General features: G+C 46.2%; 1 protein-coding gene across 7 annotated transcripts in view; it reads left to right on the forward strand.

Moving 5' to 3' along the window:
• Positions 1–24735, forward strand: part of RIN2 (Ras and Rab interactor 2) — a 135863-nt gene that overhangs the window by 36657 nt on the left and 74471 nt on the right. For 6 of the 7 annotated variants that reach the window (XM_065632913.1, XM_065632919.1, XM_065632916.1 and 3 more), the window contains exons 9-14: positions 1815–1975; positions 2569–2845; positions 3256–3422; positions 4310–4424; positions 5300–5412; positions 16633–16698. In XM_065632913.1, the coding sequence (XP_065488985.1) occupies positions 1815–1975; positions 2569–2845; positions 3256–3422; positions 4310–4424; positions 5300–5412; positions 16633–16698 (899 nt within the window). The remainder of the gene's footprint in view (positions 1–1814; positions 1976–2568; positions 2846–3255; positions 3423–4309; positions 4425–5299; positions 5413–16632; positions 16699–24735) is intronic. The other variant, XM_065632918.1, reaches the window with a different exon arrangement.

Genomic DNA, 24735 nt, shown 5'->3' on the forward strand with positions numbered 1-24735 from the left:
CTTGAGAAGGAGCTCTATCTTCTATAAAGCAGTCCTGGTCTCTGCCTACAGATGGGCTGCCCTTTTTGTTTTGCTGGACTAAAAACCAATTAACAAAAACAGGTCTCTCTTTTACTGCAAATAGTGATTGAAAGACAGTCTGTATACAGTAAGCAAGTAAACATGAAATGCAGAGGGGGTTATTTGCCGACATCAAACCCTTTGAGGCCACCAGAGGCCAGCTGTTGTGCTGCCGCCCGTTGCTGAGGGAAGGCTTTTGTGAGGGCTGTGTGCTCTGGTTTGGGGAAGCTGCTTTTCTGGGAACAGCCGCCTGTAGCCTGGGGCTCTCAGCAACGGAACTGTGCTGGCAAGGTGATTACACTCTATACCAGTAAAGCTAGACTGGTAAAACTCTGTAAGCATAAACTCAGGCCTTAGTCATGTAGGTTTACCTAGTGACCTCAGGGTTATGCCCAAATGAGGCAGTTCTGATTGTGGGATTTGGTTTAAATCTCCCCGGAATGTGTCTTTGCGTGACACTGCTCAGCCTCTGGTGATTTTTTTGTTTGGACACTTGCGGTTAGTCAAACCGGCTGAGGAAGGAAGACAAAAGGATTGCTTCATTCTCTTGCAGATTGTTCCTATATTTACTTGGCCGGGGGCCACCGGGGGCCCGACAGGCAAGTGGCACCGCTGTGCACACCAGCTGGTAGCACGGGGTCGCAAGCAGCACTCGTTGCAAGAGGTTGCCTGAGGGTTTCAGACAGTGCTGTTTGTTTTCTGAGGCCTTTTCTGAAGAGAAGACCAAAAATAATTGATCAGAAGGATTTCTGTGTTGGGGGCAGTTCCCCCGAGTGTTGTGCAGGAAATACTAGCGTGGAAAAAGTCACAAGGAAAAGCTGTCTGGCAGGTTTTTTTTTTTTTTTTTTTTTTAATATGGATGACCCCACTTATCTATCCCAGTCCACAGAAACCTCCTCAGTCAGAAAAAACATAACACTAAGGCCAAGGAGATACTCTTCTGTAAGACTAATAGTAGTAGTAAACAGCAATGTCATGAAACATCTGCCAGTGTTCAGCACTGATTTTAATAAAGCGGAGATGAGATGTGTTGGGGCAGACCTCAGATTTCCCTGCTGCTGAGACCCAGTCCTGGCCCAGAGGCCCAGAGTTCGCAGTCCAGGGTGGCGTCAGGCACGGAAGGGATGGACTCCGGCACTGTGCCAGCCCCGAGGCGGTGGCACTGCCGCTGCGCCCCAGCTGCAGCGCGGATTTGGGTACCTGCCCTGGGTCCTTGTGCCTTTGCTCCCATGCTGCGGGTCGCACCCTGCGGGCTGCACATGTGCTGGCTGCCAGGAATGATGGCGCTTGCCAGCTGTGAGCTGCCGGCCCTGGGTGCAGGAACCTGCTTTGTGTTTGCATTGGTACCCCGCAGGAACACAGTGACGATTTCCTCGCCCCCGTGAACGCTCAACGGTGGGTGAAGGCCAATATCCTCACAGAAGTGCAGATTATAACAGTGGAATTAATGCAGCTTTACTACAACAGCATTTCTACCGTGGTGGAATAGCTGCTGTGGGAGCAGTGACCACCTAACTGTAATGAGCTTCAGTGGAGACACCATGTTGGCAATTTATTTAAAGGAAGAAATGTAGGACATGTAAAGACAGAAATTAAGGACAAAGGGGAGGCATATTTTGAATGGTGGTAGCTGAAGGAATGGTTCTTACAAAGGGCTTCTGGAACCAGCAGATTTATTCTTCTGAGGGCCACATAGGGCAGAGAGAAAGACTGCTGGAAGAAGAGCTCTGTTCCTCTTTGTTCCTTGGCTGCAGGGAATTTCCACCGTAAAGCCTCGGTGATCATGGTGGATGAGCTGCTGTCTGCCTACCCACACCAGCTTTCATTCTCTGAGGCTGGGCTCCGGATCATGATAACCAGCCACTTCCCTCCCAAAACACGTCTCTCCATGGCCAGCCGCATGTTAATCAATGAGGTATGTCTTTTATCTCCCCCCATCTCCCCTTCTCCTTCTGAATTTGCTTTTTCCTGTAGCAGTGTTTAGGTCAAATTTGAACTCTTGCGTTCCTTCTGGATCCCTGATAGCATTTTCCCAGATTTTGTCCTTCTGACGCTGACTTTACTAAGTCATCCCTTGCTATCTCTCCCCATGGAGATTTTAGCAGAGAAAGTTTCAAGTTGCTCTGTGGTTATGTTGTTATGTTACCTGTAGCTGTTGCTCACAGGAGGTGCCCCCTGCATTGGTCTGACATAATTATTGCTAGCACTTATTAAATAATACGGTACTCCACTGAGTCTGCATTTAGTCTGGCCCTGGTCTTGGAGTATTCCGGTAGTCGATTCTACAGCCACTGGTCACTCTTTTATAACAGTTGCATAGGTGAGATTCATCTAGTCATCTGCAAGCAAGCATCGCATTATGCCTGATCAAAATTAATCCCTTTTGCTTTTAAAGCCAAATTTTTAAAGAGCTCTGCACACCTCTTTTTCTCTGTTCCTCCCTTTCTCTTTAAAAAAATAAATTCTAAAAATCTGTCTTTCAACAAGAGTTTGTGCCTCTATTTACAGAGGCAAAGGCTGATCAACAGCAGGACTTACACCAATGGTGAGTCAGAAGTAGCGATCAAAATACCTATCAAGCACGTGGTTGAGAATGGAACGGGCCCCAGCAACTCTGCTGAGCGGGGCGTGAACGGCACGCGGTGGGATGAAGATGTGGCTGAGGCTGGGAACGAGACGGAGAATGAGAATGAGGACAACGAGAACAATGAGAATGATGAGGAAGAGGAAGAAGATGACGATGATGATGACCACGAAGGACCATACACACCTTTTGACCTACCCAGTAAGAGAATCTCCTGTGTTTGTGTTGTTGCCGAAAGCAAAGCTCGGTTTGGCTATGCCAGAAAGCTTCGCAGACCTGTTGAGGTGGAAGTGTCTCCAACTGCCTGAACGCAGGTCAGATGTGTCTGCATCGAGGCCTTAGTTTTGTTGGGGAATGAGGTGCGCTCGTACCTCGCTGGTAAGGTGTAGTGCTAACAGAGAGCAGGCAGCGGTGGTGCTGATGCGGAGCAGAAACAACAGAAGGTCCTGGGTGCCTCTGTGTCCTGCTGTTAACTGGGCACAGCCACAGGGTCTTCTCACTCTTTCTGGAGGACTTAGAGTGTCAGAACAGCTACGTGACTTAAACAAAATAACAACATTCTGGACTAAAGCAGACCAGAATTGTGATTATTTCCCTTTTTTGTTTTTCAGCTGGCAAGATAGAAATCTTGAAGTGGCTCTTCACATGGCCATTGAGTTTTGTCCTGTACTTCACAGTGCCCAACTGTAACAAACCCCATTTGGAAAAGTGGTTCATGGTTACCTTTGCTTCTTCTACCCTCTGGATTGCAGCTTTCTCCTACATGATGGTGTGGATGGTACGTACCAACTAAAGCAGACACCACAGCCTGGAAGAGGCAACTGAAATGTTTTTTGTCAGCTTAGAGAAGCATGTAGAAAGTTCTACATACTTGAATTTTCAGATGAGAAACCTTCAGTCCGCTTCCATCTCTGTTAGACCTGTCTACACTCAGAGAAGAAAATTAGGGGCCAATAGCCATGGCCTTTGAACTTGATTCAGGGCTAGAATTTCACCCAGATTCTTTAACGTGGGAAAAACTGACTCTTGCAGCAGTTTAACATCTTCTTGTCGTGCAGGGCAGTGTAAAGAGGCCCTGATGCTAGTGAGAACCTGGCCTCGATCACTTTTCTTTTTCTTGCAGCAAGCAAGCTTGAGAGGCAGAGTTGTGAATGATAACACTTTGAGCTGTGTGTGAACAAAAGCTTAACATTCAGCCAAACTCTTGCACAACTACTCTAGTCAACAGGAACTTATTTCTACTTCATTATCCTAAAGGTAGGAGATAAATAAAAATGAACACAAGGAAATCCAAGTACAGTTGGCCTGTTCACAGGGAAGTTTGAGCACTGGCTGGGTCACTGAGACAGCTTGCTGCAGGCCACGTTACCTTGTGTGTGTGGATGGAAAGTGCAAGTTGTCCTCATTAGGATTATGGTAAGACTGCAGCATGGATTGTGTTTCTTTTGGGGCAGCCTGTACTCTTCAGCAGAATCAGACAATGATGAGGCTTTGGCATCAGGACAGGTGATGAATGTATAAAAAACACCTGTCACCTCTTTAAACAAAGTGTGAGTTTGCACTGAGCAATAAACTTTGTCTCAACAGCACCTTGCAGAATTGGGCCAAGCTGGTCTCCGATTTTAATTCTTGTAAACAGCTTGACAGTTTATTTCATCTCCTTAGGTGACAATCATTGGCTACACGCTGGGAATTCCAGATGTGATCATGGGCATCACTTTCTTGGCAGCTGGAACCAGTGTGCCAGACTGCATGGCAAGCCTCATCGTGGCAAGGCAAGGTAGGTTCATCACAGAGGTGCCATACCACCATGAAGTGTTTCCTCCTGCCCTCTTCCTCTTTAGGTAGCACAGGTGTGTCCCGAGTGTGACAACGTACAGAGCTCTTTTCCTAAGGCTGAAATTTAAAAGAAGAACAAAGAAGAAAATTAATTACATTGCTATTGCAAAGCAGCTAACAAGTTCTTCATGATGGTGTGGAACAAGTTTTGGCACTGTTGTCAACTTCAGGCCTTCCCAAAAATCAGAAGATTTTTCTCAATTTAAATATCGGTGTTAGAGAACTGTTTAGAGCACAGCAAAAGGGTCTTTCGGGTCACTTTCCAGCTCTTCTCCACAGTCATAAGGACTGGAAGATATTACTGGTTTTAAAGAAAACTTACCCCCCCCCCTAACCTTGTGACTCCAGAAACAGGTGTTTTAAGAGAAAAAGAAGGTCATTAGTACTGCTTTGGGGAACAAAAGTAGTGGCTGTTCATTGAAAAAAACAGCTACTTAATGGACTGCCTGAAGACCTGATCTAATCAGTCCAGTACAGAAACACGTGTGTCACAGTCACACGAACACATCGCGAGCCCCGCTGAGCACAGCGCCAGTGGGTCACAGCCAGTGCAGGCTGACCTGGGTCCCCGCCGGAGGGAGGACTCCTTGAGGGGAGGTCTCAGATAATCCCAGAAATAAGATCCAGCCCCTGTGACCCTGCAGCCTTGTGTGATGGGGAGGGCAAGGGGACAGGATGGGGTGAGGGGATCTCCCATAACTCTTTGCCTTAATCTGTGGAAATTGTCTGGATTAGCTCAGATTAATGTATCTCGGTTTAAAGGCTGAAAGACTTTTCTGAGACATGTCTGATCGTAGATGGTTTCCATTCCTGCAGGTATGGGGGATATGGCTGTGTCCAACTCCATTGGAAGCAATGTTTTTGATATCTTAATTGGCCTAGGCCTCCCATGGGCTCTGCAGACCCTAGCAGTGAATTATGGATCATATGTAAGTCCTACATTTGTTCATATTATTATTTTTTATTTATTTATTTAGATATATTTAGAAAAAAAATGGTCCAAAATTCTGTGGATGGAATTTGAAGAAACAAATAGTTTTGCTTTGTTATGATTTGGGAGAAGTAGCAATTAATTGTCAGTGGACATTCCCCATCCTTTGGAGGACAAGTACTTCCATTTCTTCCTTAAAACCAGCAGTGTGTGCTGAAATAAGATGACTCACTAGTGTATACTGTATTTTCACACACTTGAATATATTCCAAATAAGGAGAATTATCCTGTTTTTAATAAGACGGGATAAACACATAGGTAGAAAGTAGAGAATAGAGCAGACCTGTAGGACTTTTGGTAAGAAAAATTCTAGGGTTACTAAACTGTTGACACACTGGAAGATGAAGGAAACTGTTAAATGACTGGATATTTCAGAGCGTGACTATTATCAGCAAACACTGCTGAGCTTTTGTGTTTGAGCAAAACTGCCCAACACCAATGAAACTGTCCTTTACTTCCCAAGTGATATAAGAGTCACTCTCCCACCCCCAAAGTTTTTGTAAGCTCCCTTCTGAGAAAGCAGAGCAGGAGATGCTGTGAAGTCCTCGAGGGAAGTTGCTGTCAGCTGGACAACACTCAGCAGTGTATGACAGAGGGAAGATTCTTGATTACAGTCACTGAGTTAAAAACATGGAGATTCACAGAACTGCTGAGGTTGGCAAGTACCTCTGGAGACCATCTAGTCCCCAACCCTCTGCTCAAAGTAGGGTCAGCTAGAGCAGGGTGCCTAGGACCGTGCCCACTAGGGTCTTGAACACCTCCAGGGACAGAGACTGCACAGCTACTCTCAGCAGCCTGTACCAGTGATTGAGCACCCTCACAGTAAAAACTGTTCTTATGTTTAAATGGAATTTCTGTATTTAAAATTGTGTGTGTTGCCTCTTGTCCTTTCAATGGATGCCACTCAGAAGAGTCTGGCTGCACCTTCTCTGTCCTCTCCCATCAGGTATTTGTACACGTCGATAAGATCCCCCTGAATCTTCTCTGGTGCATCAGCCAACCCTCCCCGTTTTGTATCAGCTGCAAACTTGCTGAGGTTGCCCCCTGCCCCATCATCCAGTTCATTCATAACGAACTTAAGCACTATTGACCCCTGGGGTAAAACACCAGTGACCGGCCTCCAGCTGCGCTGTGAGTGCAGCGGTTCAGCCAGTTTTCAGTCCACCGTCCACTCATTTAGTCTGTTCTTCCTCCATTTGTCTATGAGGATGTTTGAGAGACACTGTCAAAAGCCTTGCTAAATTCGACATGAATGTCATCCCTTGCTCTCCCCTCATCCAACAAGTCCACCTCATCAAAGAAGGCTATCAGGCTGAGTAAATGTGATTTCTCGTTCATAAATCTATGTGTCTACTTGCAATCACCTTCTTGTCCTTCATATGTTTAGAAGTGCTTCCCAGGATTGTTCGCTCCATCACCTTCCCAGGAACCAAGGTCAGGCTGACCAGCCTGTATTTCCTTGGATCCTCCCTCTTCTTGAATACAGGACTGACAGAAGGAAGCAATGCTGTAGGAATAAAATCCCTTTCTTTAATGAGCAGCTTATCTGTAACTCATCTATATTTTTGCAGAAAAGGATGAAAACAAGTGGCTGAACAGAATCAGCCAACTTTCATGGAGGCATAACAATGTCAGTACTGTTTTGCACACCCAAAATGTTCATTGTACGGTGTGATCACATGGTTAGAAAAGGCAGTCTTGGAAACAGCCCCACAATTAGCAAAGAGAGTTTCCTCAGTTTTCACTTGCAGTTCCTGGATTTCTCTCCAAATCCTTGGATAATTTGACTTCAAAACAAATCAAGGCCCCCCCTCTGTCTCCCCCCGTTAGTAGTAATTAATTATTTAAGTATTACTAAGTTTCCAGGAAAGGCTGGAGTTAGCTGGGTCAGGTTTAGCCTGGTGACGGCACTAGAGCTGCGAGATGCTGTTTGTTTTGCAGGGAGTCCTGCTGGCGCGCCTGGCGCCGAGGGGCAGCAGACGAGGAGCTCCTGCTCCCCACGGCCCGCAGGGCTGAGCCCGGGGCCGCTTGCACGGCCAGATCTGCTCGCTGCCTGCGATCCGCGGGCTCAGGCCAACCTGCTTGTCCGCTCGCTGTGGCTGTGAGTCAGAAGCACTAGGAAATTTCGGAGCTAAGAGTCACGATTCAGCGCTGCTCCTTTGGTATCTGGCAGGATCCGAATTTGTCTTGGTAGCATCTCCTCCAACAGAGGAACTCCTCAAAGCTGTTGTGATGCCCCTGTCTTGTGCACAGAGGGAAGGAGAGATTTGTGAAAGACAAAAAGAGCTTGCTTGATCATGATTACTTTTGCATAGCTATCCAAAACCATAATTGCCTCCCCAGAATGTTTAATATTAGAGGACTGTGGCAAAATTAAGCTTTTGCTGAAAGTAGAGAGTAAATGCATTTTAATAAACAAGCTGTTAAGGCAGTAATAGCTTTTGCGGAAGCAAAAAAATGTAGATCATGTGATTTGAAAGTTAAGCTTTAATGCAGACGAGCCTCCTAGAAACACCCTCCAGCCTTATTTTTCTGGAAGTCTGAACACTCAGGGCTTTCTCCAGAGTATGGTATTTCTGTAATATCATACTTTGTAAAAGCTGGAGAGGGACTTTTACAAGGGCATGTAGTGATAAGACAACGGTTATGGCTTTAAACTGAAAGAAGATAGATTTAGGTTAGATATAAGGAAGAAATTCTTCCCCCAAAGGTGGTGAGGCCCTGGCACAGGCTGCCCCGAGCAGCTGTGGATGCCCCATCCCTGGAGCGTTCCAGGCCAGGCTGGATGGGGCTCTGAGCAGCCTGGGCTGGTGAAAGGTGTCGCTGCCCGTGGCAGGGGTGGAACTGGATGAGCTTTAAGGTCCCTTCCAACCCAAACCATTCTGTGGCTCTGTGATCTCTTGTTCCAGGCTGCCTGACTCAGAATCTCCTGTGGCCAGATTTTGCTCCATGTTAATTCTGGTGTAAAGAGTTCTGGCATGTCCCTGTGCAGAAATGGAGGGGAGGATCCGCTCCTTTTGTCTGTCTCTGTGCTGCAGCATGCATGGGGCAGCGTGGTGTCCTGTGATCAGCCACGTTCTGAGCTTCCTCAGCCACATGCGGTGAAGTGGCTGCACACACCGACCAGCACAGCAGCCGCGAGGAGATTTGTGGGGTTTCGTTCTGAATGTGAAGGCAGTCTCACTGCTAATGGCGCTTTCAGCTGCTGCAGCACCTCTGTAGGATGAGCTTCTGTTTGAGCCTTCCTTAAACTCTCTTAAGGGCAGATGGGTGTTTCAGAGCCCATTTTACTGACACTTTTCCCATCAAAAGGCAGATCTAGTCAATATCAGACAGCTTCCACATCAGATCCCTTCTGTTTCTACAGTGTCTAGTTTCTAACTCTCATTATGTTAAGAGTCCTTGTTATTTTTGGACACCCCTTAATTCCAGGCGCTACCTCTGCCTTCCTCTGTGCTCCCACTGGAGCTTCCATCTTCACTACTCAGAGGTCACTTGGCCACCCTCCTCCTGCAGCTCTGGCCTTCTGCTGTCAACCACAGCTAATCTAGCATGCCAGCAGGACTTTTGGAGAAAAAGCAGCATCCCTCTGGACCTCGAGCGACCTTTGAAAGAGTTCCCTTTCTCATCTCTTCAGCTGAGTCCTGGACACATTGCTGACTCTGTAATCCTGTAAGCATCCTTCCCCAGTGGCCGTGGCAAATCCAGAGTGGAAGGACATTCACTCCGTGTCTTCCATCCAATTGCTTCCCTCTGGAATCTTTTTTTGCGTGTGAAGCTGTAAACCAGACATCAGCCAGGAGTATTTTAGCGAACAGGAATTTTAGCCTAAGGATAAACAGCCAGGTTCATTTGTCAACATCAGCACTTGTGAGTGTAATCATATGTCTGTCCATCACTCCTCTGCCTGATAACTTCAGTCACTTTCAGCAAAATTTGACATTAAGTTAGGAGCCTTAGAAATATTCCTTTAATGCAACAGGCAGCTAGAGAGAGGAGTAACCCCAGCACGAGCCTTGTCAGACAGCAGAGAATCCAGAGGGAAGTGGACATTCGAGAAACACACATCGAGGCAGCAAGAGTCACTGCTTCGCTACTTGCGGACCAGTTTGCCGTTCATCGTTTTAATTCCAAGGCACTATGACGAATCTTATGACATTAGGACAAAGCTAGGCTTCATCTCCTCACAGCCAACATCTGTGTGTCTGTTCCCTGCCCCATTCTGGCCCAGTTCTCTGCATACAGACCACCTTAAATCCTCTGAGGAGAGAGGGACTAACAGGTTCATCCGGCAAACATTAAGGTCGAGGTTAGCGACAGGGTGGTGACTCCTGATGTCAGCAGGGGTCCGTGACTCCCCAGCATCACCCTTCACCTCTGCAGATGGTACTCGGTCTGCTCGGGGCTGCCAGGCTCTGCCCAGCTCCCACACGAGCATCTGCAGCAGATGTGCGGGTGTTGCTGCAGCAGCAGTGTACAGCTTGGCAGGTATTGCTGGGTTCATTTATTGGCTGATCCCAAAAACCTGTGGATGGCCAGAGCAGCAGGTGCATGCTGAAGCTATTGTACTAACTAGTCCCTCCAGCTTCCTGGAGTTGTTTGCAGGTATTGAGTTAATTCACTCTGTGGTTTCATGACAAAGAGACTGGGATGATTATACCGTGGTAGAGCAAAAGTGTCTAGTCCCTTGCAAAGCTCCTGACCAAACAGGAATTCTCTCCAACCATAACACCTGCATTTCTTGTTTAATACCTGGAGTGTCTATGTGCAGCACTCAGTGTTGCACACTCTGGCATGTGTACCCTCTGCAAAGTGAATTGTGTGGTGCAGAGCAAACCGAGGATGCTTGCTTAGGAGTCTCAAAAAGGGTCCAAGAGAGAAATTCCACTGACACATGCAGGAATACAGCACATCTGAAATTCCGGTTTGTTGAGACAGCTTGTCTCATGGCAAGACCTGGGGAATGCAGAATTTACACTGAATTTCCACTGCCGGGCAGGGACACTGCAGGAAAAGGATCCCCAAGCAGACAGACGACCTGCAGCTGCTTCAGCCAAGGGACTGGAAATATAGCAAAGTCCTTCTAATGTTCCTGAATGAGGTAATTTCTCTCATATTTGGACCCTAGAGCAAAACCAGTTTGGGTTTTGGCAATAGCTCCTTGTTTTCCCTTCAGCGACTGCCAGAAAAGTACTCAAGAATAGAATGACTTTTATTTTATTTCCATTGTTTTTCCTCTGCTGTGTAGCTTCAGCCTCGGTTGCTTATTCCCTGCAAGAGCTGCATGGGAATAGTTGGAGCTGGTGGCAGCATCTCTGTGTTTGCTACACAAGAAGCTGGGAGATAGCCTCCATTCCCATTCAGACAGAGCAGATTTTGAAACTGCAAACCTTTCATGTGTGATCAGTCAAAACGGAGCGTCCTCTTGGCCTGCGCTAGCTGCGACATACAAGCCAGACCTCAAAGGAGAGTTTGGGAATGTTGATTTTCCTCCTTGCAGCATGAGGGAGTGCTTCGTCTGCAGACAGCTTTCTCCTGGGGAAGAAGCATTTCCTATTTTTAAACGAACAGAGAACTGAGTTTTTCCTTCTATAATTAAGAAGAATCCAACTGAGGCCCCTTTTCTGCTCTTTGCTGAAAACTGAAATTATCTCCTCCCTTACTGAGAGTTTTGAATGTTTTGCTCCCTTGCTTTCCCTGAACTTAGACATTGTCACACACCCTGGGAAAGCCTATTCCATTGCCTCTTGCAGGAAACGCCACTTGTCTCATGAGAGGGCTGCTTCGCTGATTTCTACCCTAATTTGACAGCTCTGGTACCAAATTGCAGGCTCTTCGTAGCTCCCGTGCTCACAGTTAGAAGTCACAATAAGAAACAGGGCAGGCTACAGTGAAAATCAAAGAAGGGGGAATAGCTCATCAGTTAAAACTCTATTTCCAGAGCTGTAGACTTACGGGAAATTTGTGAAACAGCAGCAGGTAGTCCAAAATCAAATGCAGAAAAATAAAGGGTCCTTTAGGCAAGTAGAGAACTTAAATGAAAGAAATGATAAATAAGTCAACAGTAGCTATTCAGCCTAGTTTGGATCTAACTATTTCAGAACCACTGAGCAATACTGTATAAAACAATTCATGGTTCTGTATGGTTACTTTTTGAAATAGGTGGTCATTAGACTAGAAAATGTTGAAAGGCTGCCAGAGCTGGAGAGAAGGTTGAAAAAAGCAGCACGCCTGCTTGGGTGGCTTCTGGGATTCCAGCCGTTGCTGTGGACAGAATGGCTGCAATATAACCCTGGGCCAAACAGGAGAGACTGTAGGAAAGCCTTTAGCGGTAGCAGGTGGGATAAGGCAGCAGGTCGCTGCTATTCCTGACGTTTTGTTCTGATGAGCAATCCCTGCTGTGCACCTGGGAGTGCGGTGCTGTGCAGAGCTGCAGCAGGCCGAGAGCAAGTCTGAACCTGCCTCCTTCGAAACCCTATTTTCTTGTCGTTGGTGATAGGTAAGTAATAGCAATGTTTGCTAGAATTAAATGTTCTTGTGAGCTATAAGGTCTGCAAGAATCTTGAAGCACTGTATTAGTTCAAGCAGCCTTTCCAGTAAGAGGTCTGGGCAACAGGCTTGAGCAGGAACGATATCTGCAACGAGGGAGGTTTCTTACCGGTGTGAATCAGCTTGCTCCAGGGCTGTCTGAAGTACCCCAGCGCCCCTGGGCAGCGCGGTGCCGAACGTGTGCCGTTCTCCGCGTGTCCCGTGAGGTCCGAGTTGCCGCACGGGCCAGAGCAGCGATCCGTGGCACACGGCTGGGCTCCCTGCACACCGCGCAGAGCTGCTCTGTGCATGAGCAGTGAGCCAAATTAATTGCAGCGTTTGTGTGCTCATGGAGAACTCCACAGTGTGTACGCTGCAAATCCAGTGCTTCTGGAATTACATCCAGCACCCACCTGTGGAATCCGTCTCCCAGCTGTCCCGGGGCAAATCAGCTTTGAGGACAGGCTTACATCCCTGTCAGATTGTTCCAACTGTCTTTTTGTTGGTTTTCATTCACTTCTCATTGTTTTACAGACCTTTTTGCCTGTTCCCTTTGTCCTTTTCTGCCCCTTTTCTGCCTTCTCTGTGGCACGGCAGGGAGATGCCATGCATGCGTGAGCCACAGTGGAAATATCTGGAATTCTGCACAGCTTTTGTAGTGCTCTCAGCTCACCAACAGTGTTTTTTACCCAAGGAGTTGCACTTTTTCTTCCATAAAGTCCAGCTGTGACATGTATCCAGTTCAGCCAAATGAACTTCCTGACAAAGTGCATTTCACAGCTAGCATTTGCTCACCCATGGAAACCACCCTTTGCTGTGTACATGGAAGGCTTTTAATCCTGCTGTCCTGTGGCAGAGTGAGCTATTAGGTGGTAACCCTAATAAATGCTCTGATTTATTGTGGGGCAAAAAGCACTGGAAAGTGAAAACTGCATTAGAAAACACCCTTTCACCCCTCCCAGGAAATGATTTCTTTCTACGGGAATAGTCAAGCCTCGTAAAGGAAAGTTCTTGTTATTTAGGTTAATTAATAGCTAATTGCTTTGCTCAGCAGTGGGAGCTGGGTTAGATCCCAGGCCAGGAGCATTGCTAGTTAAGCCCGAGTTGAGAACTGTTAACCTGGAGTGAAACCCATGTGTTTTACTGCGATCCCACTGCAAGGGAAAGCTAGTGCTCATGCTGCTGAAGGGATTGTCTCGTTTGCTTTGCCCGCGTGGGACTGTTATGTTCGTAAAGCTATTGTAAATAATTAGCATGCGCTTTCTACTTTTGGATAATCCTTAATAGCAACCTTTATTCCCCTAAATGACCTCTGAAGAGGAGCCTTGCAGATAGTCCAAAGAAAGCATCCTCAAACACCTCTTTCTGGAAGCACTGTCCTCAGCAAATGAGACACAGAGGCCTTTGGAATGGTCGTCTTTCCAAGTGTCTGCTGGTTTTATGGAGGTTAATGATGTAACTGAGCAGCAGCGTCTGCACTTTAGGTTGACTTCAGATATTTTCCATGCTAAAATAAGTCCAGCTGCTTCATTTGCTTCCTTTTCCTGTAGATTCCTTTCCGATTGATGTATTTCATACTGACAGTTTTTGCAGATACTAGCACTGGTCAGACAGAATTCCTGACCAAAATCCAGACAGGCATTTATTGTAAAATAGTATCTGTCTTTCCTAGCCAGCTGCTGTTCATTTGAGGTAGCAGAGAAGGTGGCTTTAAATTTGTATTTTAGCTGCACAAAGTTAGGAGTGGATGCAGCGCAGCGGACCGGCCCGTGTCTGCAGGGAGCAGCGATGTGTGCACAGACCCTGGGTTAGCTTGGCCTGGCTCCTGACTGTAACAGCAAATACGCTGAGGGGAACCGCAGAGAAAAGTCTTCTGGGTCAGAACCCGACATCTCTCGTCCCAAGAGCAGCTCTTGTTTCAGGAAGACTTTGAGGTTTGCTTGGCACCGGTAACAGAAGCTGCAGTGGCCTCGGAGACGTTTTCTGGAGCTGCAAAAATATGTTTCCTCCTGTCCATCACTTACAACCTGCAGTTTACATTAACAGTGGGGTCACTAACATTTTTCACCTTCAGTTATGTGGACAGTCCCAAAATTGTCCTTCACATGCTGAAGCAATTCAAATACTTCATTTTTTGGACAGTCGGTCTAGTGAGAACGTTGTATTTTACCTGTAATGGCCATAGGAATGTAAGGGTCTGACTGTACATGCAGACACTTAGCGCTTACATCTTAAAGAAATCCTGTAATATAATGCGTTTAAGAACAAAAAATCATCATGGCTGTAGCCTTTTATGATGGCAAAAATCAGTAAAGTAGGAAAGTAAGCCATTTGTGTAAGCTGGTATTTTAGCAGATGTGAAGACAGCAGCATATCTCAGGCAGCAAGAGTTCTGCAAACTGTTGGGGTGCTTGTGAGTACAAATGCTGGAATAATTCCAGTGTGCAGGAGCTGCACAAGACCTGTTCATGCTTATTACAGTGTATTACAAGTACAGCAGTGCATTGTCATGCAGGATCTTGGGCATGTATAGACGAGATAAATCCTTCCAGGACTGTGTTCTGCAGCGTGCTTGGCCTGGTCTCCAGCGTGGGTTTGCACAGAGGACCCTGGGTGTGCGGAGTTCATTGCAGGCTCGGGTTTGCAAAATGTCAGAGCTGATCACCCGTTCCTTGACTCTGGAAGTCAGGCTTTCCCCTCAGCTGTCTCTGGAGAATGGAGCTAAATCATTACTCCGCGTTTGGGAGCAATATTTGGGTGAGAAGTTTTCCTGACTATGATGCAAAATTACAGAAGTGCCTGAGCAGTCTTGCATTTATGAAATTGTAGTGCTGCTTGTCATTAAATTAGTAATACCCACTTCTCTTGCAAATGGGCTTTACAGTCTAACAGGAAGGATGCAAGCACTGAAAAATAGCCACTGATACACTATGCACCATTATTTTCTGTGTTGACAGTTGAGAAAATAATATCATAGCATAGAAGTTTAGTTTGAATTGTTTATTGGACCAAAAACAGTTTAACAAATGCAGTTAGAATAAACTGTGTTGTTTGAGGTGGATGAACTTGCATTCTGGGAACTATTTTCTTGTCTGCAGAAGTAGACTCGTGCTTTTGCTTTTCCTAGTATACAAATGTAGAACAAGCCGAGCAGTTAAGAACTAGATACCAGCCCATTTAAGGAGGTTCACTGCATTTAGTTTTGCTGTTTGACCTCAGCAGCAGAGTGGTAACTGAAAATATACCTGCGTTGCACAGATTCAAAGTCTACTAGACAGACAATAGCAATCTCCTGTTCTGAAGCATCCTTGAAAAATACTCGTACATGATTTCTTGCTAAGATTAATCTCTTCCAGGAAACTTAAATAGGCAGTTACTACTTTAAATAGTAATTTAGTTTTAGTGACTGTCAGTTGAAACTCAGCTCCATGTAGGGTTACATTGCACAGAAGGTGCAGGGAGGAACGCAATGGGCTGTGTTATCTTATAGTGGCCTTAAGATAATAATTGACATTAGGTGGTCTAAAGATTTTCAGTTCGGTCACCCATGGCACCCCCCGGCAGCCCCAGCTGCCCTGTTACGTCCCAGGGGAAGCTGACCTTCCCTACAGCTGTCCCCCACAGAAACACCTTGAGAGAGTCCACCTGGCGACAATGCTGCAGGTGATGCTGTGTGAGAAGGTCGTCTACAAATGGCCAAAGGGGCAACGGTTCAGCTCCCCAGGAGAAGAATGGGAAGCTGAGGAGAAGCGTGATCCTACCTGAGGAACAGGAGCGGAGAGGCAGCTTTACTCCCTGTGGCTTTCCTATGTAGCTTTAGGTTTATGTCACATCAAATTGTGGTTTTAAATGTATTTAGGGCTTAAAGATGCAGGCGAGTGCCTTTGATGAGACTCCAGAGCCTCTGAAAGTGGTGGTTAAATATCTCCACAGCTTTGAGGACCCGTGTCTCGGTTCTCCACTTGCACAGTGGATGTAACTGTGGCTCTGCCGTGGAGATGGCTACGTCAGAGCCCGTGATGTGCCTGCGTACCTCGGTGACCATATCTCGACACAGCCCTGCAGGCAGTAAATTGTCTCTTTGCCTTATTTACCTCAGTCCTAAGTAATGTTCATCCTGTGCTAGCGTGCCATGGTCCATTGATACCGAGGATTTTCAACATCTGAGCTTCAGGCCGTGAGATTACTGACTTGTTTCCTTCACCAAGATGAGTAAGAGTAGGGAAGAAAATACGTGTTTGTGTGTGTCCTTGTTTAATTTCCCCCACTGTGAAGCATTAACTGGTGACCGAATGCAAAATTTCCTTTCCCTCTGTTTGTTCTTACAGGTCTTGCATAGGCGTTAATTGCCAAAAAGAAAATTTCATGATATAACAGTATAAGGGATGACAGAGCCCGTGGTGGGTGGGACAGTTTGAAATGCTGTCAGGTCCTAAGGACGCTGCTCTAATAATGCTCCTTCTTCTTTGGCGATAGGAAGTGTGCAAAACAATCTGTGATGTAACGGTCTGACTTGGCTGGCAAGCCAGTGTTTAGCGACTCAGCAGTTTCGGGTTACAGAATTATCAGCAGAGAGAAATATTGTTGCTTAAAATCGTGACATGATTTTATAAACTTCCTTCTTTTACAGATTCGGTTAAACAGCAGAGGACTTATCTATTCTGTTGGTCTCCTGCTGGCATCTGTTTTTGTCACAGTATGTATATAGTCTTTTGTTCTATATTTCCAAAAGAGTGATTTTTATAGACATTTTCTTCACCTGTTCCTTTCTCACCTCCAGCTGTAATGGTGTTTGCACAGTCTGTTGTTAAGGGGTAGGAATGGTCACTCCCGTTGTAAACTTCCCAAGGCCTTTGTCTGGCACTTGGCAGAAGCTGTCCTGTCACAGCATGGCTCATTCGTGTATCTTTCATAGGAGGAACCCAGAAGATCCATTAGTAATTATTAGTTATTTTTCATGCTAGAGTTGAAGCAGATCTCTTGATGTATGATGAGATCCGTTTTCCTGTTGGACAGGTAGACAAAATGCTGTAGAGTTTTCTCTGGGCCTCTGTAGGAGCCTTCTGAAATACGGCACAGACCAGAAGCAGCAGTGCCTGGACGTGGCAGTGTTTCTTTTGAAATCAGTGCCTCGCATTCCCTGACCTGTGAAGTCCAGCACAGCAGAGTAGAAATGTTAGAAGGAGGATTTATGTGACGTCTTCCAAATGCTGAGACCAGCTGCTCTAGGGGGTCCCCCTGTGTGTTGCATACCGACACAACTCCCTCGTACACAAGACTTTAATCCTTTAAGAGGTTTATGCGAGAGCAAACTAAGCAAAGTCAAGCACAGCCTTAGTCATCATGCTTCTAGATTGAGGTGCAGAGGGGCACATGAAGCAGTTTGAGCAAAGAAAAAGGAATCTGGCCTTTGAAAACGTTTCTGATTGAATTGAAATGCATTGTTCTTGCTATAATGAAACTCATTGCAGACATTTAAGGCCTTTGGGCCAGGGCTTGAGGTGATTTCAGTGACTGCAAGGGGGCCACTCTGATGTACCTCAGCTCACTTGTTGCAGTACTTGCATTATGGTTGCTTCCAGGTGACCATGATCAGTAACGGGACAGTCATCTTCATGCTCTTGAAACTCAGAAGGGAATCTACCACTTTATTCCAAATGTTCCTGCTGTGGTGGCTTACTCTGTGTTTGTTGTAGGTTTTTGGCGTCCACATGAACAAATGGAAACTGGACAAGAAGCTAGGGTGTGTGTGCCTTTCCCTTTACGGCATCTTCCTGTGTTTCTCCATCATGACAGAATTCAATGTTTTCACTTTTGTGAACTTGCCCATGTGCAGAGATCACTAATGCAGGTGGCAGACTGTCGGGAGAACTTCCCTCTTACCTGTGCAATATAACCCACGGCTGGCGTCTCCTGAATGCGGTGCACCTCCGAGTCGTGACGTAGAACCTGTTCACTGTTCATAGGACCCGTGGCCCCATCTCGCTCTGCCCTTTCCCTGACCCCCCACAACCTGGAAAAATCCTGCATCGATGTGAAGATTATTTTTTTCAATGTTCATGTGATTTCCTCGCTCAGTTTTTGAACAGTGTGACTGGGACTCTAGATGAACTGGCTGCTAACTGGCGTCAAGCCAGGCAAAAACTGGTCTGCTACAATTCCTTCTTTTTTAAGTTATTTGATGGAAGACTAATCTAATTTATGACTTAAGACTATTGCTACAATGCAGAAGAGGGTACATCGTACAGGGGCTGATTTTCAAGGAGAATTGTTGGAATTTGTTTGGTTATTCTTTTGTTGGGGGGGAGGGTGTTTTTTATTTTGTTTTTGGTTTTTAGGTTTTTTTGGAGGTTTTTTGTTTTGTTTTTTAATTGCCGGAGATCAACGTCCTCTCTTGCATCTTCTCCTTCTGAGTGCTGGGTCTCCTGTAACGACCCAGAGGTCACAGGGCAGTGTAATTTGGGAATACAATTCAAGGTACTCAGTGTATGAATGGATTTACTGCGCATTAAAAGAAGATTGTCAAGACAACAGAGGATGACTTTTTACCATAAATAATGGATCTTGTACAGGTGTGATGAGGAATGCAAGATAAACATGGATTCAAAGGGTAAACACTGCTACCATTTTATTACTGAGGTTGGAGTTTTATTACTGGAGTGTTTATGGTATTTCCAAGCAATAGTTTGATCGCCAGCCCAGGCGGGCTACCAAGGAGGTGTCCTGGTTTTTAATGATCTGCATGTGGAAATGGAAGGTCAGAACTTTCTCTGCTTCATCAGATTTCTTGTTTTGGGGGGATTCGGTAGTTCATGTCTTATTTCTTCCAAGAAGGACATAAGCACATGGTGGAACTTTTCTAAATGAGTTACAGACACTGGTTTCTTTAAAAGGAAAGAGGCATATTTTGCACAGACATAGATACTGAAGTCATAATTTGCCACTCTTTAAAGAATACACTGGACCTGGCCAGATATTTGTCTTCTTAAGCAGATGAACTTATCTGATAACGAATCGTGTGGATTCATCACCCCTCCTTTGGGAGGGAGGAAGACACAGAGAGAGATGGCGCTTCTTAAAAAGTGGAATATCTTCAATGCAGACTCGCATATCTTAAGTTATTGTGAAAGTTTGGCTATTCATTGTTCCAATATCCCTGCTAGATTTCATATAATTCTGTATTAATATGCAGGCAGATTCCACCCCATGAGAAACACCATCACGGCTTCATTTGTATGTATTGATACTGTGGATTCTTGCCAGTGCTGGCTCTTGTATTTACTTTAAGCACTGATCACTTCTGATTCATTTGGTATGTTTTTTCCTCTTTCTTGTATATGTTCTACTATGAAATGTATTAAGATACTACCAGCTAGGTGAATGTTTTTGTCTATGGTACAAACAGTGGCAAATATTGGTAGTAAAGGCTCAGCAGACCCTATGTAAAAGAAAGAAGGGAGAGGGGGGAAGAAGCTAAACCTCCAGGGGAAAAAAAAAATGAGCCCCGTTCACAGAGAGAACGCCAATTTTTGTTTCGTTTGCACTTTGGAAGTTATTTTTTTCAGTTTAATTTTCTTTTGGCGTAATGTTATAAATGAAAATACGTACACCGTGTGGTTTCCATTCAGCTCGGCACCTGATTTCCTTTGTTACGCTGCCCGTGTGCGTGGCAAGTCTTGTGGAGAAAGCTATGTACGGCCTGGGTGAGCAGGGCGCCCGTGGATCCCGCGAGGAGAAGGAGGGTCCAGGGACGGGCAGCAGAAGGTCAGTGACGTGCCTGCGTCATCATTTTTCACTCTGGAAAACCACTGATTCGCCACTCGTTGAGCTGTGCGGCCTGTTGTGGAGCGGCCGTGTCGTGACCGTGCCCGCCGGGAGCCCTCGTGCGTTAGGAATCCTGCTGTACCTTCCTGCTCTTGGGGTTTCGTTGCTGTTGTTTCTTTTTTTTGTCGTTGTTAATGAGATTAATAATAATAATAACCACTGAAATGCCTAAAATACTTCCTTAAATCAAACAATGTTAGCAACAATGTGGCACATTTCACTAAAATCCACCCCACAAACACACAGGTATACTCTCATAGCAAGATGCAGTTGTTCTGAGCAGAGTGTTTCCTTGCTGACAGAAGGGACAGATTTGGGGAAGAAAAAAAAAAAAAGAGAAGTTTCACATCAGGGCCTATTATTACTTCTATTTTGAATATTGTTACTGCTGCTCCAATGGAGCCAGTTGGATCTATTTCTACGAAATAGCCATTACCTATCCCATGGCACAAAAACTGCGTATTTTTTAGGAACTTTTCCTATTGGTGTGCATTAAATACTGTAGTATATCGTAGCTTCGCATTGTGTGTAAAACCTGAAATACTTTGTTTTGACGTGTGTTGTGCAAGAACGTTCTGCAAGTTGTTTGTTCTAAGCAGAAGCAAAAGGTACATTGAACTGCCGTTACCTGTGCCATATATGAATTGGTAAACACTTCCTACACTGACTGTTTCGGTGCGATGTGCTTGCGATTTGCAACCAAATCGACGGGTGCAGACCTGGTTTGGAACAGGATAGTCCAACCGAATGTGTGCATTCTTGTTCTTGTCTCCAAAAGAGAGAGCCTCTCAGGTTTGTGAGCGTAATCAAAACCTGTGGAAAAGTCCCCAAAGCCAACGACCGGAGCAAGTTTTATCACGTTTCGTGTGTGACATGGTAGTTACATTGAAATGCAGCGCGTATCGATAGCTTTGCTCTATCGAGCCCCACAGAGGACTGAGTCTGAGAGGTGCTGTGCTCCCGACACCCATGGGAGGGTGCAAGGGACCCGGGGTTTTGTGGGCTGGGGAAACCAGGTTGGGTGGGGTGTTTGGAACATGACTGCGATTCGCTTGTGCTTTTATTCCTCTGAAAGCAAGGGTCACCTTCACGCCTGAGGCCGCTCTGGTCCTTGGACCAGTCCACTGTTTTTGTTTCCACTCCTAGCAGTCTCGGATGATTCCTGATGAGTATTTCAAAGGGAGGTTTAAGAGCCTTTTCCCTGGTGGAGAGCACTTCACTGCAGCTCTGACTTTGATGTGATCTCAATATGTGATCCCGTACTAGTTTCAAATCTGTTTGACGTGTGGATGGCCTTGCTTTGACAGGCAGAACGAGAGGATACCATATGATACGAGGAGGTCTTAAGATATGCTGGAAAACCTGCTTTTGTCCCTACCAAAGGTGAATTTTATACTTGCCTTTTTTTTTTCCCCCGTTTGTTTTTTATGTACTCCACTTTTTGGTAGATTATTTCTGTGACAGGAACACCAACATGAAGTGGGTGCACGGGAGGAGATTTTTGCTGGTATAATTTTTGGGGTTTTTTTTATGATGCTACTTGCCTGCTTCGTTTTCAGCTTTCTGTCTTCAGCTGCATTATTGAAATCAATTGATTAACATGCTTTGGATTTGTGATGTTAGTGCTTGTGAAAATGAGTGCTTGTTCTTTACATTCAGATAGATGCGTGACTGGCTTTTTTCTTGACAGAACAAATCAGGTAGAAGAGCAGTCTAGTTTTAGAGAAACATTCAATGTAGTTGGAACAACCCGAGGGTAACATTTAATATCCTGCTGTCAGAACAGGAATTTTTGTAAGCCTTTTTCCAAATAACCATATTAATACTTGTCAGACAAAATGTAGATTGAATGTTTTGGACAACTTTTTAGAAAACCGTAACTTTCTGCTGATTGACAAATGTTTCTTTTATCAAGATTTTTTTGAAGCCCTAGTCCTTTCAAATAAAGCCTACAGTGATGCAGTAGTGTAAGGCTTATCTAATTCAAGGTTATGCCACTGGAGCTTTAAACTTGTGTAAATACATACTTCAAAAATCAATCTCAGTGGGCCATGCTTAGCTGGATTTAAATCTGTCCTGTATTCATGAAGTTTCACTTGATAAGTAGCCACTGTAAGTTAGTCTAAAATAGACTTAAATCCAGGTAAGAATGTCCATATTAGGTTTGTATAACTTTAACTGAATCAGTTTCAAACTATGCTTTTAAGGAAAGCAGTGGAAGTTTGAATGTTTGGGAGACCTCGGCCACTTCACTTCACATTTAAGGAACTGAAGAGTTTCAGTATTCTGAATAGATGTACCAAGCGTAACGCAAGGCTTAAGGTAAAAGGAAGAGAGTTTTCAGTATTCACCGACTTGAGTGAAAGTTGACTTCTGTTGAAATCATTGGCAAAACCCAGGGATTGTTTTTAGGGTCCAGTGTACATGTTTGCAGCAGCAAGTCCTGAAAGGGACTGTTGCACCTTCTTTTTAAAGATCAATGAACTTTTTTATTTTCTTATCTGAAAAGATAAATGAATAACTATTAATACAACTAGGTACCTTTAAGGGAATTTACATTAATATTCTATTAGCACTTAATCGCCTCAAATCTGAAGCTTATTTCATAAATGCATCTACTTCCACCCAAACTGCTCTGAGTTGTTTGGCCGAATCTCCAGAATCAACCTTAGGTGAGGACAAATCTATCCTTTTGGAAGAGTTTTCTTTATTCATTGGAAAGCAATGAGGGAAGAAATGGCGGTTTGTTTCATTGTACACCAGGGAGTATAATTTGGCTGTGAAATCTGTTGTTCACTGCCCTGAGATCTAGGCCAAGTTATCCAAGTTTGGGAAGCATCTAATTTCAGGAAAGCTTCTAAAAAAGCACAATTTGTTTAAAGCAACAGATTTTGTAATGTATTTATATACTTAAAATTACTTTAGTGTGGTATATTTTAGGTAGGTTTTTGTTTTACTTTTTCTAGCAGCCTTGCAGAACAAGTTTTTAAATCTTCCACAGCAAAACAACCTGACAGAAGTCTTGTCAATATGATCCTCATCTGCTGGGTAGGATTTGAATGGTGCTAAAAGTCAACATGATAACTTTACAGCAACAATTTAATATAACTTTTTTATTGCCAGTTGAGGGAAAACATGACACTGTTTCACAGAACACCTGCCCCCGTGCAAGGGGCCAGGGGCATTTGCACCTTATCCCTGGCCTGATTCAATTCTGGCATGCTTAGGCAGGCCCTGCTCAGGCAGGCCCTGCTCAGGGCAGGCCGGGCTCGGGCAGGCCCTGCTCAGGGCAGGCCGGGCTCGGGTAGGCCCTGCTCGGGCAGGCCCTACTTGGGCAGGCCGCGCTTGGGCAGGCCCTGCTCAGGGCAGGCCCTACTTGGGCAGGCCGCGCTCGGGCAGGCCCTGCTCAGGGCAGGCTGCGCTCGGGTAGGCCCTGCTCGGGCAGGCTCTACTTGGGCTGGCCGGGCTCGGGCAGGCCCTGCTCAGGGCAGGCCGCGCTCGGGCAGGCCCTGCTCAGGGCAGGCCGGGCTCGGGTAGGCCCTGCTCGGGCAGGCTCTACTTGGGCAGGCCGCGCTTGGGCAGGCCCTGCTCGGGCAGGCTCTACTTGGGCTGGCCGCGCTCGGGCAGGCCCTGCTCGGGCAGGCCCTGCTCAGGCTGGTCGCGCTTGGGCCGGCCCTGCTCAGGCAGGCCGCGCTTGGGCAGGCTCTACTTGGGCTGGCCGCGCTCGGGCAGGCCCTGCTCGGGCAGGCTCTACTTGGGCTGGCCGCGCTCGGGCTGGCCGCGCTCGGGCAGGCTCTACTTGGGCTGGCCGCGCTCGGGCAGGCCCTGCTCGGGCAGGCTCTACTTGGGCAGGCCCTGCTCGGGCAGGCTCTACTTGGGCTGGCCGCGCTCGGGCAGGCTCTACTTGGACAGGCAGTGCTTGGGCAGGCCCTGCTCAGGCAGGCCCTGCTCGGGCAGGCTCTACTTGGGCTGGCCGGGCTCGGGCAGGCCCTGCTTGGGCAGGCTCTACTTGGGCAGGCCCTGCTCGGGCAGGCTCTACGTGGGCAGGCCGCGCTTGGGCAGGCCCTGCTCAGGGCAGGCTCTACTTGGGCTGGCCGCGCTTGGGCAGGCCCTGCTCGGGCAGCTCCGAAGCTGCAAGTCGGGAAAGTACCAGAGCCCGCGCTTACCCTGGAGCACATACCTTGTGCTGCCGTATGCGAGTTAATTCGTTTGGTGTTCTCTTGCATTGCTGAAGTGTGCGCAGGGCTTGTGTGGGGTCTTTTGAATTTGAGGATCCAGTTTGCTTTTGGAGGAGGTGGAAAAAGAATTTTGCATTGCAAGGTTTGAGCTAAGGTAGCACAGCAGCAGTTTTCTCTTGTGTCCCAGCTTCATGCAACGGCATCTGTGCACATAAAGGTGGTGAAGTACGGAGGGTGCACACCCAGGACCCTCTGATGCTGCTGCTGACTCTTCAGCCAGCACTTAAAATTAGTTGTGAGTCATGTTACAAAACAATGCGTTTATATTGTGACTTTGAGTCCTGGTGCAGCTTGCGTGTAAATAGGATTATTTCTGGCAGAACTATAGTAATGAAAGACAGTTTGTGCGACCTGGTCCTGTATTTGTATCCATGTAACTTCTTGACTTCACTTTGTTGAGGACAGCCTTTGTTGAGAAAAGTTAATTTTCTATAGGATGGCCAAGTAGAATGCTGCACTGTGCCTATAGAAGCCAAATGCAGTCCCTAGCAGAGGGCAAACCTCCTTCCTGGCTGTTACAGCCTTAGAATTGCATCTTGTAATTTTGTGAGCAAATCTTAAAATAACAAGAACTAAGCTGTCTGGTAAGGGAAGAGGGGAATGAGGCTGGGGAAAGGCAAAGGAGAAGATAAACCCTGCAATACTGTAGTTTGTGATCATGTGAGTGTAGA

This window comes from Caloenas nicobarica, chromosome 3 (genome assembly GCF_036013445.1).
Source record: "Caloenas nicobarica isolate bCalNic1 chromosome 3, bCalNic1.hap1, whole genome shotgun sequence".
Taxonomy (NCBI): Eukaryota; Metazoa; Chordata; class Aves; order Columbiformes; family Columbidae; genus Caloenas; species Caloenas nicobarica.